Here is a 19193-nt window from a genome sequence, read left to right as displayed (position 1 = left end):
ACTGACAGAATTGAAGGGAGTAACAGGCATTTTAACAATAACTGCTGGAGACTTTAACACTCACTTTCAATAATGAATCGAAAATATAGATGAAAGGTAAGCAAGGATACAGAAGACTTAAACAATACTGTATAGCAACCAGACCTACCATATATAGGGCATTCTACCCAACAACAGCAGAACACATTCTCTTCTATAGTGCATGTGGAGCATTCTCCAGGGTAGACCACATATTAGGCTATAAAAATGTATCAGTAAATGTAAAAGGATTGGAATAATATAAAATGTCTTTTTTGACCACAGAAGAATGAAGGTAGAAATCAGTAACAGAAGGAAATTTGGAAAATACAAAAATATATGGAAATTAAACAACACATTCTTAAAAAAAAAAAAAAAAACGGTGGGACCAAAATGAAATAACAAGTAAAATTAGAAAATACTTAAAAAGGAATGAAAATGGAAACCAACATACCAAAACCATTGACATGCAGTAAAAGCAGTGCTTAGAGAAAAATTTATAGCTGTAAAAGACTACATTTAAAAAGAAGAAAAGCTCAACCGAATTGTTTACCTTAAAGAACTAGAAAAAAGAAGAGTAAAATCATATCAAGGAAAAGGAAGGAAATAATAAAGATCATAGTGAAGACAAATGTAATAGAGAATAGAAAAATAATAAAAAATTGATTCTTTCAAAAGATCAATAAAGTTGGCAAACCTTTAGCTAGACTGATGAAGAAGAAGAGAACACTCAAATTACTAAAATCAGAAAGGAGCATTACTACTGGCCTTATAGAAATAAAAGATGAACAATTTTATGTCAACAGATTAGATAATCTAGATTAAATGGACAAATTCTTAGAAACATAAAATACCTAAACTTACTCAAGAAGAAATCGAAAATCTGAATAGACCTATAAAAAGTGAAACAGTTGATCCAGTAATCAAAACATATCCAATAAAGAAAATTCCGGGCCTGCATGGCTTCACTGGTGTTTCTCCCAAACATTTAGTGAAGAATTAGCATGAATCCTTCACAGACTCTTCCAAAAATTAGAAGAAAAGTGAATACTTCCAACTTAGTCATTCTTTGAGGTCAGTATTACTGTCACACCAAAGCCAGTTGAAAACATCATAAGAAAAGAAAACTGTAGACCAACATTCCTTAGAAATAAACAGTTGACCCTTGAACAACATGGGTTTGAACTGTGTGGGTTCCCTTATATGCAGATTTTTTTCTATAAATACATTGGAAAGTTTTTTGGAGATTAGCAACTATTTGAAAAAACATTTCATTTTCTGTAGCTTATTTTATTGTAAGAATGCAGTGTATAAAACATATAATGTACAAATATGTATATATCAACCATTTATGTTATTGGTAAGGCTTCCAGTCAGTAATAGGCTATTAGTAAAGTTTTTGAGGAATCAAGTTAAACACAGTTTTTTGACTGTGCTAACCTTTGCATTGTTCATAACCCTTACATTATTTAAGGGTCAGTTATAGTTCCAGCACAAAATTGGAGCAAATGGAGAAACAATGGAGGAAATATGAGTTGTGCTGTATTAGTGAGGGTAAGAGGAATACTTTGACTTACCTGCATCACTCCTCCCACAAGGTGGCACAGCTCAGGGGCAAGAGGGATCTTCCTTGCCCATGATTACCACAGTGGGGGAAGGTGAGAATATGGGCCTGAGCTTCCCTAGCTGTGTGATACACTTCCAAGGAATCCCATTTCTTTCCTGCTCCATCCAGTGTAATGAATAATGAGCTGCGTGACTGAGGAGCAGGAAGAGATTGGAAGAGCAGCAGACAGGACTCTCAGGGGGCATTAAAAGGATGAATCCTACTATGTCATGAACTCCATGAAGAAGCCTACTCATAAGCTGCTGGGGGCGCCTTGCTCATGGATTCTCCAGACTAACCCATGGACACTCTAAGCACTCCACGTACCTCACTCACATCCTCATCCTGTGACTGGCTCCCTGTGCATGCTCCTGGTTGTAGTGAGAGTATGTTTTGGAGGATGTCTAGTGAGCATACATAGAAAACAAGTCAGAATCTGTGGGCAAGGGAGAGACCACAAACTTGAGCTTTAGTGCCACCCTTGGGAAAGCAAAAGGGCAGCTTTCAGCACTTGGTCTGGTAGGTTGCAGAATTAAGAAAAGGCATAGAAACCTAAAAATTCTGCTACAAATGGGAGCAAAAAGCACTGAAGGTCTGAGAAAGCCTCAGAGTCTGCCAGGCTAATGGAAGGTGTACCTCTCCTGAAGGCAGTTAGTAAAGACTGGGGGAAGTGACTGCTACTTCAAATGTGAAGACATCAAAACAAATCTTCAAGGAACATGAAAAATAAGGAAACGACACCATCAAAGAATCACAATAATTTTCCAGTAGTGGATCCCAAAGACATGGAGATCTACAACTTACCCAATAAAGACTTTGAAATAGCTGTTTTGAGGAAGCTTAATGAGCTACAAGAAAACAAAGAAAATTCAACAAAATCAGGAAAGCAATACACACACACACACACACAAAAAAAAAAATGAGGTTTAAAAGATAGAAGTTATATAAAAGAACCAAACAGAAATTTAGGAGCTGAAGAATACAATCAGTGAAAGGAAAAATGTAATAGAGAGCATCAGCAATAGAATGGACAAAGCAGAAGAATGAAAAAGAGTGAGGAAAGCCTATATGATCTATAGCATACCAAAAAAAGGAAAAATTGAATTTTTGCCATGCCAGAAGAAAAGAGGAAGGGAAGGGGCCAGCTTATTTAAAGAAATAAGAGCTGAGAAATTCCCTAATCTAAGGAGAGATCTGGATATCTTAAATTCATGAAGCACGTAAGTTACCAAACTTGAAAGAGATCCTCTACAACACACATTATAATTAAATCAGAGACAAAGCGAGAATCCTAACAGCAACAAGAGAAGAGAGGCTTGTAACTTACAAAGGAACCCTCATAATGCTATCAGTGGAATTCTCAGCAGAAACCTTACAGGCCAGGAGAATGGGATGATGTTTTCAAAGTGTGAAGGAAAAAAAATCGCCAACCAAGAATACTTTATCCAGTACAGTTGCCCTACAGAAATGGAGAGATAAAGAGTTCCCCAGACAAACAAGCGGAGGGATTTCATCACCCCTACTCTTGCCTGACAAGAAATGCTGAAAAAGCATTCATCAGGCTGAAACAAAATAATGTTAATTAGTAATATGAAAACATACAGAAATATACAACACACTGGTAAAGATAAGCATATAGTTGTGTGTTAACCATTTACCTCTAGTATAGAGGTTAAAGGATAAGAGCACTACAAATAACTAGCTAAAATAATTTGTTAATATACAATATGAAAAGACATCAAGTGCTTTGTGACATCAAAATGTTTTGTGACAAAACTGGGATGGGGAGAGAATGGTATTTTTTATATGCAATCAAAGTTATTGTATACTATTATATCTGTAAGATGTTTTATGTAAGTTTCATGGTAACCACAAAGGTAAAACCTGCAATAGATTAACAAAAATAAAGAAGAGAATCAAAGCATGCCACTATGGAAAATCATACATTCACAAAGGAAGGCCACAGAAGAGTGAGGGGGAAGAAACAAGGAAACTACAAAACAGATTGAAATAATGACTAAGGTGGCATTAGTAGTCCTTTTGTATCAAAAATTACTCGAAATTTAAGTGGGTTAAATTCTTCAGTCAAAAGGCATAGAATTGCTGGACAGATTAAAAAAAACAAGACCCAATTATATGCTACCCAAAAGAGATCCACTAAAGCTTTAAGGACACAGATATGCTCAAAGTGAAGGGATGGATAAAGATATTCCATGCATGTGAAAACCAAAAGAGAGTGGAAATAGCTATTTTTATATCAGACAAAATAGACTTTAGCCAAAATGGTAAGAAGAGACAAGATCATTATATAATGATAAAGGGGTCATTTCATCAAGAGGATATAACAATCATAAATTGTATGTGCCCAACATTGAAACACCTAAATATATTAAACAAATACTAACAGATCTGAAGGGAGAAATAGACAACAATAGACTTCAATACCCTACTTTCAACAATGGATAAAACACCCACAGAGAAAATCAATATGGAAATGTTAGAGATGAACTATATTTTAAACCAAATGGATTTAATAGACATGTACAGAACATACTCATACCATCCAATGGCAGCAGAATGCACATTCTTCTCAAGCACACATGGAACATTCTCCAGGATAAACTATATACATTACAAAACAAATCTTAGCAAAGTTAAGAATATTAAATCCTGTCAAAAGACACCAAAGTGTCTTTTCCAACCACAATCATATAGAATCAATAATAGGAGGAAAACTGGAGAACTGCACAAATATGGGGAAATTAAACAACATGCTTCTGAACAACAAGTTAGTCAAAGGAAGAAATCAAAAGGAAAATAAAAAGTATCTTGAAACAAGCAAAAATGGAAACACAACATACCAAAACTTATGGGGTGCAGCAAGAGCAGTTCTAAGAGGGAAGCATATAACAGTAAACAGCAGAAAAACAGAAAAGATTAATGAAACCAAGAGCTGGTTTTTTGAGAAGATAAACAAAATTGACAGATCTTTACCTAGGTGAACTAACAAAAAAAGAAGACTCAAATAAATAAATCAGAAATGAAAGAGAAGACATTACAATTGAGACCACAGAAATACAAAGAGTGATAGGAGACTTTATACACCAATATATTCGAAAAGTTAGAAGAAATGGATAAATTCCTAGAAAATACAACCTACCAAGACTGAATCATGAAGCAACAGAAAATCTGAATAGGCCATTAAGGAATAAGGAGATTGAATCAGTAATAAAATACATCTACATACTCATGATACCAAAGCCAGGTAAGGACACTACAAGAAAAGAAAACTGCTGTTAGAACTAATCAATAAATTCAGTATGTTGCAGGATACAAAAGCAACATACATAAATTTTTTATAGAACTGCGAAAGACCCCAAATAGCCAGCAGAATCTTGAGAAAGAAGAAAAAATTTGGAGGCATCTCACTTCCTACTTTATACTACAGAACTATAATAATCAAAACACTATGGTACTGACATGAAAATAGACATATAGACCAACAAATCAGAAACAATAGTTCTGAAATGCTCATGCATATATGGTCCACTAATATTAGACAAGGGAGAAAGGATACTCAGTGGAGAAAGGATACTATCTTCAATAAATGGTGTTGGTGAAACTGGATAATCACATGCAAAAGATTGGAACTGGACCCTTGTTTTACACTACTCACAAAAGTTAACTTGAAATAGATTAAAGACTTAAACATAAGACCTGAAAGTGTAAAACCCCTGGAAGAAAACATAGGTAAAAATCTCCTTGACATTGCTCTTGGCATCAATTTTTTGCACATGACAGTAAAAGAACAAACAACAAAAACAAAAATAAGTAAGTGGGAGTACCTCAAACTAAAAGTCTTCACAGCAAAGGAAACAACAAAATATAAGAGAAAATATTTGCAGATCATATAGCTGCTAAGGGGTTACTATCCAAAATAAAAGGAACTTATACAATTCAACAGCAAATAACCCCCAAACAATCCAATTTAAAAATCAGAAGAACTAAACAGACATTTTTCCAAAGAAGACATACAATGGCCAACAGGTGTGTGAATGGATGCTCAACATCGCTAATCATCAGGGAAAGCAAATCGGAAACACAATGAGGTGTCACCTCACATTTGTTAGAATGGCTATCCTCAAAAGGGTAAGAGGTAACAAGTGTTGGTGAGGATATGGAGAAAAGGGAACCCTTATGATCTGGTGGTGAGAATGTAAACTGGTACAGCCACTGAAAGCATGGAGGTTCTTCAAGAAATTGAAAGTAGAACTACCATATGATCTAGCAATCCCAGTTCTGGATATATATCCAAAGGAATGAAATCAGGATCTCAAAAAGATATATGTACTACCATGTTCATTGCAACATTATTCATAATAATGGAAACAATCTATTGTCTATCCACAGATGAATAGATAAAATTATTCACACACCCTCACACACAGTGGACTATTATTAGCCATGAGAAAGAAGGAAATTTTGTCATTTGAAACAACATGGATGGAACTTGACGACATTATGCTGAGTGAAATAAGTCAAAGAGAAAGACAAATACTGTGTGATATCACTTATATATAAAATCTTAAAAAGTGTAACTAATAAATATAGTAAAATGGTGGCAGCCAGGGTATGGAGGAAATAGGGAGATGTTGGTCAAAGGGTAAAAACTTCCAGTTATAAGATGAGTAAGTCCTGGGCATCTATTGTACAACATGGTGATTACAGGTAACAGTACCATATTACATATTTGAAAGTTTCTAAGAGAGTAGATTTTATATAATCTTACCACAAGAAAGTACTAATTATATGAGGTTATGGTTACCAACCCTAGCACGTTAATCATTTCACATTTTATTATATAAGTGTATCAAAGGAACATGTTATATACCTTAAACTTACACATTATATGTCAATTATGTCTCAGTAAAGCTGGGAAAAAAGCATCCAGATTGCAAAGGAAGAAGTAAAACTCTCACTACCCACAGATGACATATCATTCATAGGAAATCCCAAAGAGTTCATGAAAAAATATTAGAGCTAATAAACAGGTTCAGCAAAATTGCAGGATACAAGGTCATCACACAAAAATGAGTTGCATTTCTATACCCTGGCAGTGAACAATCTGAAAATGCAATCAGGAAAGCAGTTCCATTTACACTTTAAATTTTAAATTATAACTCAAAGCATAAAAAAGAACAGAATAATTATGAATAAATTGAATCAGTGAAGTGTAGAACTTGTACATTGAAAGCTACAGTACCTCATTGAAAGAAATTAAAGAAGACCTGAATAAAGGGAAAGACCTTCTGGATCATGGATTAGAATACTTACCATTGTTAAGATGACAGTACTCTCCCCACTTGTTTTGCAGGTTAATTGTAATACCTATTAAAATTCCAGTCTCCTTTTTTGCAGAAATGAACAAGCTAATACACATATGGAATTGCAAAGGATCCCAAATAGCCAAATCAATCTTGAAAGAGGACAGAGGTAGAGGAGTTACTGATTTTAAAATGTACTGTAAATCTACAGCAATCGAAAGAGTGCGCTACTGAAATAAGGGTAGTATAGCATCCCATGGCATGGCATAGAATTGAGAGTCTAGAAATAATCCCATATAACTATGGTCAAGTTGGTTTTCAGTAGAAGGCTGCTAAGATCATTTGGTGGGGAAAAAGAGTAGTCTCTTCATATGACGCTGGAAACTGTATATCCACCTGCCAAAGAATGAAGTTGGACCTCAACCTCACACCATATACAAAATACTAAGTTAAATTGGATCAGATACATAAATGTTAAAAGCTAAAACTATAATTAAAACACTGAGAAACACTTCGAGAGTTTAGCTGTATAATTACTGGTCCCTTATGGCACTTTTGTGCTATTATGTGATGGACTTCAAAGACTCGATGTTGGGCCAAGATTATCTTTACATCAGTCTGACTCTAGTGCTTTGCACAGAGTTGGTGCTCAGTAAAGTCTGTTGACCACGTGAATGAAAGAGACAGTGACAGTTTCAGCCATACTGTGGTTTTCCAAAAGGATTTTAAATGTTCACAAACTATTATGTGTGTCCTTGTTGTGTACTTGAGTGCTGTAAGTGTGAGTTTCCTCTCTGGGCATTCTCTTCCACCAAAACAGAGTTCAGGGGACTTGAGAAGAGATTCCCCCCAGCAGTAGTAGTTGTCATTTGTATATATCATAACTTGGGCATGTAGACAGTATCTTCAAGTTTGACTCTGCTACTTCTAACAAAATGGATTCATATCCTGTTTTTTAAAATTATATTGTTTCAATGCAATCCCTATCAAAATACTGACAGCATTCTTCAATGAACTGGAACAAATAGTTCTAAATTCATATGGAACCACAAAAGACCCCAAATAGCCAAAGCAATCCTGAGAAGGAAGAATAAAGCAGGGGGGATCTTGTTTCCAACTTCAAGCTCTACTACAAAGCCACAGTAATCAAGACAGTTTGGTACTGGCACAGGAACAGACCTATAGACCAGTGGAACAGAATAGAGAGTCCAGATATTAACACAAGCATATATGGTCAATTAATATATGATAAAGTAGCCATGGATATACAATGGGGAAATGACAGCGTCTTTAATAGCTGGTGTTGGCAAAACTGGACAGCTATATGTAAGAGAATGAAACTGGATTGCTGTCTAACTCCATTCATAAAAGTAAACTCGGAGTGGAACAAAGACCTGAATGTAAGTCATAAAACCATAAAACTCTTAGAAGAAAAGATAGGCAAAACTCTCTTGAATATAAACATGAGCAACTTCTCATGAACATATCTCCCTGGACAAGGGAAATAAAAGCAAATATGAAAAAGTGCAACTATATCAAACTAAAAAGCTTCTGTACAGCAAAGGACACCATCAGTAGAACAAAAAGGCATCCTACAGTATGGGAGAATATATTCATAAATGACGTATCTGATAAGGGGTTGACATCCAAAATATACAAAGAGCTCATGCACCTCAACAAACAAAAAGCAAATAACTCAGTTAAAAAATGGGCAGAGGAGCTGAACAGACACTTCTCCAAAGAAGAAATACAGATGGCCAACAGGCACATGAAAAGATTCTCCACATTGCTAATCATCAGAGAAATGCAAATTCAAACCAGAATGAGATATCACCTCACACCATTTAGGATGGCCACCATCCAAAAGACAAACAACAAACATTGGCAAGGATGTGGAGAAAGGGGAACCCTCCTGCACTGCTGGTGGGAATGTAAATTAGTTCAACCTTTGTGGAAAGCAGTATGGAGGTTCCTCAAAAAACTCAAAATAGAAATACCATTTGACACGGGAATTCCACTCCTAGGAATTTACCCTAAGAATGCAGCAGCCCAGTTTGAAAAAGACAGATGCACCCCTATGTTTATCGCAGCACTATTTACAATAGCTAAGAAATGGAAGCAACCTAAGTGTTCATCAGTAGATAAAGAAGAGGTGGTACATATACACAATGGAACATATACATATACACATAATGGTACATATACACATAAGAAAACAAATCGTACCATTTGCAACAACATGGATGGAGCTAGAGGGTATAATGCTTAGTGAAATAAGCCAGGTAGAGAAATAAGCCAAGTATCAAATGATTTCACTCATCTGTGGAGTATAAGAACAAAGAGAAAACTGAAGGAACAAAACAGCAGCAGACTCACAGAACCCAAGAATGGACTAACGGTTACCAAAGGGAAAGGGACTGGGGAGGATGGGTGGGAAGGGAAGGATAAGGAGAAAAAGAGGCATTGTGATTAGCACACATAATGTGGGGGTGGGGAGAGCATGGAGAAGGCAGTATAGCAACTGCAATGTTGTTCATCTAAGTGTATATTATTGATATCCAAAATAAATAAATAAATAACTTTACTGAAAAAAAAAGCAATTCTACCTGAAATTTAAAATTTAACTGAGAAAAAATTATATTGTTGCTTCTTATTATAGAATGTTTAGAACTTAAAGTATAAGTCTAGCCTAAGTCTGAACACCTCTTATGATGTAGAGCTCAGTACCTCCCAAGATAGCTATCAGTGAACTGCTCTGATTGTTGAAAGTTACAAAGTTCTTTCTTATGTTGATCAGAAAATCTTTTCTTCTAAGTGTCTACTTGTTTCTCCAGTAGAATCATGCCAAACATATTTGAAGCAAAATACTGTCTCTTTCAGCTCTAATTCCATTCCTCCTGCATTTTAATCTGCTTTCAGTTTACTTCTGGGTAGCTTATATCACTAACAGTTTGTGTGGGTTCTGAGAATACAAATGAATTTATTACTATCATAGGTAAAATATAAACCAAGCTGCCTTTTAAGCAGCTGCCTTTATTATAGGGTGATATTGAAGTTTTCTGCCTATTCCAAAATAAATCTCCCACTAGACACTACAGATCTCCCATTATTTATTTAGGTTCAGTGTTGAATTTTCTTGTGCAGACATGTGATGCTGGTCAGCCACAGCTTTCTCCTATTAATACCAAAGCACAGATTAGTTTATCAGATTGGAGCCATCTAGCAAGGTGATGTGGCTATGAGGCATAGGAAAAGGGTTTTGAATGGGAGGAATTAACACAGAAAAGCTGGAATAGAAGCCATTGTGCATAGGTAGGACAGGCCTTTGCTAGAGATGTAGGGAGAGGAGAGGCACGCTTGGGAATGTACCTTTTTACTTCCTTTACAGGTTTTCTCTGAGATAATCCTGGCATAGTAAAACTTTAAAAGTAAATCTCTTGCTACAAAAGAATATATATGTATTCTATTCCAAAGCTAAATGGAATCATTCAAAGAAATAACTTTTTGTTTGGAATCACCTGCATGGCTACGTATCCACTTTGACTCTCTGGCAAATTCTTATTTATCCTTCAAAATACATAAGCCACAGGAAGGCTTTTCCAACCCTGTTCTCGCCCCATCCCAGGTAATTTATAATTCCCTCTTTCATGCCATTCTGTCTCATAAGCATACCATTTCACTGTATTGCATTGTATTATTTATTTGTCTGCCTCACTGGACTCTGATTCCTTGAAGAGCTAGACTGTATCTCATCCTTCTCTGTATTCCCAGTGCCCAATAGGGCTTATCAGTGACTGGCTTATAGTAAGTTTGTGATAAATGCTTGTTGAGTAAACTTGTAGCACTGTTAAAATATCAGCTGCACACATTTGTAAAAGCATTATTCTCACCAGACATTTATTAGGCAAGAATTGGAGAGTAGGAAACAAAGGTAATGAGATCATCAAGTATCCCTAGTTACTGGCTATGGAGTAGGTGACATCTGCACATAATTCTTACACAGTAAGATTAATGTTATAATACAGGTATTGTGGGTTTGGTTTTAGTTGTAAAGTCATATTATAATGCAGGCATAAGACAAGAAAAAATTGTGTTCTTAAATCACCAGGATTTATGCCTTTGTCAGTTCAAATATAATGGATTAAAGGAGAGATTACATTTAATTTTGGTTTTCTATGTAAACATCTATTGATTGCGCTGCTATGCATTTTTCTAAGTATTTGAATATTTTATTTCATGGCTGACTTATATTGCTTGAGGAAAGGTTTGGGCCTAATGAAAGGAACAAATTTCTTGTTTGGAAAGGTGATTAATACTGTATCCACCCTATTAAAGAAGGTGAAGTATCCCTACATCTTCTCCCAGGCATGAGCTAAACAGCCATCAGTCTTATGTCATTTAAGCAGGGTCTAGTTTGGAAACAAAGGCTTAAACCAAATGTCTTCATGGAAAACTCTTTCTCTTTTGACAGGATTTGTTCTTAGAATGTGTTTTGTTAATAAATAAACTCATTTCTTATTGTAGCTGCCAAGGGAATTGTCTTTCTTGGTGGATAGCTTTGAAAGCACAGGGAAGATTTTCATTCTTTTCCTTAGCCAGCATACTTTTCACTATTTGTCTTTTGTTTGTTTATTTTTAGGAACCTGAATTCCAAGGTAGAAAGGAGTCAAAGCTGCAGTGACACTGCTCAGGACAGAGGGAAGAGCAGACTCAGAGCAGCTCCAGCCAGCAAAGCCAAGGTATACCTTAGCTGCGGGCTTCTGGGGCCATCTAGCCCTGGTCCGTCACCTGCTGCACTTGGCCATTAAAGAAGCTCTTCCAGGCCAGAGAGGCAGAATGGGCCCTAGGCATACCAGTGATGTTGGAGAATTTTACAAATAGAAATGAGGGAAGATCGTTTGAATTATAGCAGTCACATGGTAGAATGAGGGCCCATAAAAAACCTTTTTAAAAGTTATTGAGTTTTTTTTTCCTATAGATTTGCAATTTTATTAATTATTTCAAGTATGTAGGGATTTCTACAAATGATGTGCACTTTAGGTTAGGGATTGTCTCCATTTGTGAATTTAACACTGTATTAAGGAAGGTGAAATATCTCTGCATCTCTCAGGCATGAGCAAAATGGCCACTAATCTTGTGTCATTTAAGCAGGGTCTAGTTTGGAAACAAAGGCTTGAACTAAATGTCCTCTGTGGAGAACTCTTTCTCTTTGCCCCAAGGATTTCCCCAAGGCTCACATCATCCTTAATCCCTTTCCTTACCCTCCTCCTCCTCCCTATGCCTCAACCATCATGAAGAAATTATGAAGAAAAAATATGTACGTATAAATAATCTTTTTCATCTCTTTCAGGTCGCAGCTCTGACCCCGGCATCTAACCCCATCATTGGGGTCCTCTTGTCCACTCGAAACAACCGCTGCCTCTCCGCCCCTGACTTAACCGTTGAAAAGCGTCTGCCCTTCAGCTCCCTCTCATCCTTGGCTTCGCTGCATAAGCCAGAGCGCTCCATCAGCCCTGAGAGCAATGACAGCATCTCTGAAGAGTTAAACCATTTCAAGCCCATTGTCTGCTCCCCATGTACTCCTCCCAAGAGACTCCCTGATGGCCGTGTGCTAAGTCCCCTCATCATCAAATCAACACCCCGCAACCTAAACAGAAGCCTGCAGAAGCAGACTTCTTATGAAGCCAGTCCACGGATTCTCAAAAAGTGGGAACAGATATTTCAGGAGCGGCAGATCAAAAAGACCCTTTCGAAAGCCACCCTCACCTCCCTGGCTCCAGAAACAGGGGAAGATTTAGTTGTCTCTGAAGTTACTCATTCTAGCAAGGAGAAGCCACCTCTGACTTTAAATACAAGACTATCCACTGGTCAAGTACTCTCTGAGTATACTGGACCCACCCCCACTGACCCTGATTATTTCCCCTCTGTTAGCCAGACAAAAGCGGAACGGGACAGTGATAGTAGAAGGAGCCCTGAGACCCCATTGGAAACGTGCTGTTCTTCAGAATTCAGAGTGGGAGCCAGTGCAACTTCTTTGGAGAGAGAGCAGTTTGAAGGATCAGGGTCAACCCTAGACGCCAAGTTAGACAAAACCTGTATAAGCACAACCCTGAAAATCTCGGCAGTTAATTCAGTGCTACCCCAAAACAGTGTTTTGGGTGGGGTCCTCAAAACAAAGAAACAGCTGAAGTCAGTGAGTCGTTTTGATCTGCCTAATGGTATTCTGACAGACAGCCTAGGTGAGGAACCACTTCCTTCCTTGCGTCGGGGCCGAAAAAGGCACTGTAAGACCAAGCACTTGGAACAAAATGGCTCCCTTAAGAAGCTGCGACAAAGCAGTGGCGAGGTGGGAGTGGCCCTAACAGACCCAGTACTGCGAGAGAGGGAGCAGAAACTGCAGCAAGAGGAAGAGGACCGCCAGCTGGCTCTGCAGTTGCAGCGCATGTTTGACAATGAGAGGCGCACTGTGAGTCGACGAAAAGGAAGCATGGATCAGTATCTCTTACGGTCCAGCAATGTGGCCGGGGCCAAGTAGCACCTAATGAACAGTGTTACCTATTTTTAAGAGGTCTTTGGGCTTGATCATTTATCCTGAAGAGCTGAGTGTTCTCACTTTGGGTGTCTTTTAATGGCAAAACACTGTCTGATATGATTTGGAGAGGTCCCAGGGCCTTTGTAGTCTGTATCCAAGGGAATTGCATCTTTGCCTCCCTGTGACCCAGGCCAGAAGCACTCCCCACCCTTAAGTGACCCGTCACTCAGGGCTTCTGGGCCAAATCTGGCAACACCCAATTTGGAATGAGACTCAGGAGCACAGTGGACAGAATTAGAAATGGTACAGGAAAGAGGAGATACCTTCTCAAACTGATAGACCTCCTGACTTCTTTCACCAGGGTGTTGTTTTAAACCAGCCTTGCAGATAAAAATTAGTTCCATCTTTTCCCAAAAAGTGGAACAGTGTCATCCTTTGGCAGATCCAAAGAGATTATGTTCCCCCTTCTCCTTACTCTTGCCACAAGTAAATATACCCAATGAAATCAGTTGAGTTTATACTTCTACAAAAGTTAATTTACATTCCCTGCTTAAAAAATGACATTTGATTAATGCTATATAGTTGACCAACCACATTCACAGTCATTGTTTAATTTGGTCTTCCCAAGAAACTTAACACAGAAGTGATATTAGCTCCATTTTTAGATGATAAAACTGCAGTGCAGATGTTCAGGATCTCTGAACTAAGAGGCAGAGCCTAGACTGACTGCTGGATCTCTTGACAACAAATCCCATGGATTTTCCATGCTAACAGGCTGCTGTTATGAACAGCAACTCAAGGGCATGCCAGGGGAGCCTAGGGAAAGCTGGCTGGGCAAAGAATACCCATCATGCAAAACCCACATGCAGATAATTGAGATTGACTGGAAGTATCAATATATACTGTGCCCATATCCCCACCCCAATGGTTTACTGCCTTCTTTATTCCTGGGGGTGGGGGTTGGAGGGCCTCTACCCTGTGAGATAAATGACAATTGGATTCCATTATTACTATCCACATAGCCGAGGATTATCTGCAGTGTTGATCTAAAATCCAAAAAATTTGCCAGAAGTCAGGCAAGAACAATGCTGAAACTCCATGCTATGGAAACAAGGTATCTAGCTGGATACAGCTGGTAAATTCAGTCCCATGGACCTTTGGGGTTTATTTTCCTTAGCAGCCGACACCGTGTGTCTTTTGCATCCCTGGTGGTGCTTGGTGCTTCTGCCCATCTGGGCTCTTTGAGAATAGGGATTAAGGTATGACTTTAGGGAATCTCAGATGATGGGCTGGCATTCCCTGTGCATGTATGAGCTGTTACTATAAAGTCATATGAGTGGCATTTTAACAAACTTTTCAGAGCTTATATATCGCTATGTATGTTGGCCCCCTTGTGTGGTCCTAACAGGATACTGCATAGGTTTTCCAATGATGTTGCCATTGGCAAAAACATTTCTGGAACTATCCTCAAAGTGTAGAAACTTTTAGAAACATAGATTTCTAAAATGTTAATACAAGAAGGGACCTTAATGGTCACCTCTTCAAACTCTTCCTCTTAGTAATGTGGAAGATAACATCCCGAACACTGACTCACTGATGTAGGTCACTAGGGATTTACTATATCGCCTTTTGATTCTTCTCAGGAGATTTCTGCCCTTCTTCTCTGAGCAAACATCTTTAATCTTTCAAGGTTATAGGAAAGAAGATTTTAAGTTTGAAATTAGAAGCTATTTGAAGACTCTAGAAGAGAAGGTAGGTTATCAAGAGGGTTTGAAGTAGTAAATATAATGCAGCTGTAAAGCAATCAGAGCCATTTTCTTGTGTAGCTTATTTACAATTCCCAAAGAGAAGTTCCAGAGATGTCTTAAGCATTTTGGTCATCATTGAGATATGTGGAACCTCTTCAGTGACTACTTCAGTGCCCTCACCTGAATGTGTATGTATTCTGTGCGTCTTTGCGTGCCCACATGCAGAAGTATGTTTCAAAAAACATACATCAGTCTCATTACTTTATATTCACACCACTTCACTTCTAGGTCCCACCAGCAACATAAGCCCTCCAAAGACTGCTGAAGGGTTGGTACCCAAGATGGAAGAGCTGGCACTAGTCTGCAGAGGACAGGAAGGGTGACTTACTAAGTGCCCTTTGAGAAAACATCCATTACTGACATTTCATGTAGTTCCTTTTTGATCTTAGTATTACTGGGAGTCTAGTCTCATTGGCAGAAGCAAAGACACTTATTTTTCCACCTGCCACCTTTTTCTATATCTCCAATAATTTGAAAGGCACTTTTCAGTTGGAACAGATTTTTGGTTTTGGAAAAAAGATAAATATTTTTAATAGAAAAAGACATATATTTTAAATATTTCCCCAAAGTAATGCTTTCATTTTAAGCAATTGCCCAGCAGTAGTAACAGATTTTAGCTTCAGGTGCAGAGTGAACAGCCACTTGTTAAATGCTGGATCCAGCTTACTGACTTTCCTGCTTGCACCTACTCTGGTGCCTAGAATGGTAAATGTTGTTCTTTCCCAAACTTCCAGCTGAGCAGTAGTCCTTCAAATACAGGTAAAGCAGTTTAGGTTAAAGAGGGGACTTGGCTCCATCATTAAAATTCTCAGCTTGGGAGGAAGAAAAAAACCACTAAGGTATTTTCTATATTTTAAGTTTTGTTCCATACTTAATAACTAAAACCTGAATATTTTTTCTTTTGAAAAATTTCCTTCTCCTGTTTTTTGATTGTGGAGTTGGTCACAAATGGAGTTATTGATATGACTTCTTTGGAGAAATGAAAGACAAGGTAAATAGAGGGATGAGGGGAGGGTTTGTGAGATAGAACAAGATACAGTATTTTACAAAGCAAACATATTTCTCACAGATCACTGGAATCTAATTCACCATACAAATTTCCCATGTCCTGCTAACTCTGTTCCTTGTGTATATGTATTCTGTGTTTTTTATTAAAGGAGAAGTTGGAGGAGGTTGGAGAATGGAGGTCATTTTGATGGGAAACCAAATAATGTGGTGCCCTGAGAAGGGGTGCTCAGCCCTGGCCCAGACAGGGAGAGACAGTTGACTGTGTCTGTCAGACGAAGTTACCTGGGCCTGTTAGGTTGGTGTCAGATCGGAATTATACCTCCAGCCCCGGCTCCTTTCCTATAATTGCCTCTTTTTAAAAGGTTAATTCTTCTTGGCTTAGGCTTCCCAGGAAAACCTTTTGAAAGTGGCTTCATTCATTTTTGTTTAATTTTTGAAATTCTTGCCTGGAGGACAAACTGGTGATGAATCTTCTTTTTGTTGTTGTTGTTGATCATTTTCCAAAAAAAATGCCCTTAACAGAGTAAAGCTGCTTAATTAATTGCTATATGATTACAAACTGAGAAACCAACTGAAATGGGAAGCTGCCACTGTGCGTGCCTGGCGAAGCTGGTGACTGAAGGCTGTGCCGTTCATCCTTCTGTTACATTCGACAGATGCTTCCTGAGCCCTGAACTTGTGCCAGCCCCGTGCTGGGTCGTGGAGACACACACAAATGGAAAAGACAGTCTCTGATCTTGAGGAGCTCAGTGTGTAATGGAATGTATTTGAATGTATGTATGGCTGAGAGTTTGTTAATGGTCTTTTGAAAGGCCACTTCTTTCATAGTGATCTTGGATGGTCCATTCAAGGTACTGTCCAGCACCCAGCAGACTGCCTTGAACATTTCAGATGCCCCCATCAGTATTTGTGAATTTTACTGTAACACTGCTTTCCATTTCCTAAGTGTTCTACCAGAGGACAATGGATGCTCTCCTCCAGTAATTCCAGGATGGTAACATCTTCAAGAGCTGCTTTTAGCATAAGTCTCCAGAAATAAGTCAGGTTGTGATTGATCACTGACATGGTCAGGGCTTACATGTCAACTTGGAAACCTTTTAACCTCTTCCCCAGCCAGACTGCTCACCAGAGCTGGCAGCAGCTTGGGGTTCCTTTCCCTTTGTCCTGCCTGGCTCTGCACCAAGCTGGAAGGTCATCAGGGGAGGAAGGAAAGAAACACTGAAGGCTGGATCACAATCAAAATGCTATAGGTGGAACAGACATGGAAGTCATCTAAGTTAAATTCAATCCCTACCACCCCTCTTTTCTTTTTTAAGAAATGAGGTTCTTGAGGTCCAGTGCCCTGTGCCCTATTTCATACTGTAGCTTCCTAGGATCTGAATAAATAGTCCATTAAGTTATGTATACACACACAATTTGCTAATGAGGGGACACCAAAATTATTTAGGAGGCTCTTTAACAGCTTTTCCTTGATTTTTTTTCAGTTAGAATTAAAATATACCTATAGCTCCTGAATATAACCCTGGTTGGGAAAAGCCCCATAGAGTGAGTGAGATGAATATGGAATCTTAGGAAGTGATATATTTTGATTGGAATAGTCACCACCAAGAGTTGAAACCCAGCCAGCTCTTCATTCTTCTTTGAAAACCAGAACTCCTTAGGAACTTAAATCCTTCTCAGCCAGCCTTTTCCTCATCAAACCATAGAGTAGTCTTTTGATCTGGTTTTCAGAAGTGAGCATATATAGGTGCTGTAAAAAGTCTTGTGACTCAGTGAGAAAACTGTGCTTTGTTGGGGATGGCACAGATTCTGGGGAAAGAAGCTGCTAAGGAGAATTTCCTCTAAAGATGATCCAGAAATATATCTTTACACATGATTGTTATTCACTGTAGCTTTCTGAAAATTATTCTACAGAAAAGAGATAAGCACAGATTACCAGTTTAGATATTAGTTAAATTGGATGAAGGAAAAGTGCCAAGACTGAATGTGCACATTGTTCCATGTATTATCAGTATTTTTTTTCTTCCTAAGAAGAATATTTACACTTTTTGCTTTGTGAGTAAATGCTTCCTTAATATCTTTTCAGTGTGGGAGGCAGCCTCAAACTTGGAACAGGCTCTGCCTTTTCTGGTGTCTTACATCAAGAACTAGTTGGACAAAGCCAAGACAAGGGCAGGCTTGTTCATCTTCTTTTTGTTTAAAAGGGGTAAAAACAGGCAGTGCACTCCTCAAAGTTCAAGCCATTAGATCTCAAGAGTAGCTTTTGGGCCCTGGCCCTGAATGCAACAGTCAGATTCTCCCTTGGTGGCCCTGCCCATCCTCCAAGCTGTGCTACCAATGTGAGCAGGGGCTCTCAGTGGGTTCAACCCTTGGCCTCTAGCAGAACACTTTAAAAAGTCCTAATAAGAGAATGGATAACTGTGCAAGGAAAGAATGATTATTAAATGCCAACCTCTTTTTTTTTTTGCACCTAATCAACTGTTTACTCTCAATTCTTTGTACAAACAGCTGTCTTAAGGGCCTTTTCCCTTTCCCCCAGAAATAGAAAATGGTTGTATATTGGTTTTATTCAACCTGCTGTCTGCATTAGAATTGGAGAAGGGCCCTGGGTCCTTGTGCACTGCCACTGCTAGCTGCTTCTTCTCCAACACATAGTGAGCATTTTGACAAAAGAGTACTCAGAGCAGGGTGTGCCCTGTCAGGAATGCTGCTGCCAGCAGAGAGATGGCACAGGATCAAATGGCATGATGTTTAAATAGTACCAAAGTACGTTTTTCATTATGTGTTTGCCTGTTTGAGGAGGGGCCCGTGTTGAGAATTCAGTAAAGCAAACTCATGAAAGTGAACATTCTGTTTCTAGTCTAAGTCTTTGGAGAGCAATCTTGGGCAAATCTAGG

General features: G+C 38.4%; 1 protein-coding gene across 1 annotated transcript in view; it reads left to right on the top strand.

Annotated features, from left to right (window-relative positions):
* Window positions 1-19142, top strand: part of RNF169 (ring finger protein 169) — a 95591-nt gene extending 76449 nt beyond the window's left edge. The window contains exons 5-6 of the mRNA XM_037026247.2: window positions 11588-11687; window positions 12299-19142. Of these exons, the coding sequence (XP_036882142.2) occupies window positions 11588-11687; window positions 12299-13483 (1285 nt within the window). The 3' untranslated portion in view covers window positions 13484-19142. The remainder of the gene's footprint in view (window positions 1-11587; window positions 11688-12298) is intronic.
* The last annotated feature ends 51 nt before the right edge of the window (window positions 19143-19193 follow it).

This window comes from Manis javanica, chromosome 11, assembly GCF_040802235.1.
Source record: "Manis javanica isolate MJ-LG chromosome 11, MJ_LKY, whole genome shotgun sequence".
Taxonomy (NCBI): Eukaryota; Metazoa; Chordata; class Mammalia; order Pholidota; family Manidae; genus Manis; species Manis javanica.
The sequence above is the reverse complement of the archived record's forward strand: the minus strand, read 5'-3'. Positions and strand labels throughout refer to the sequence as shown.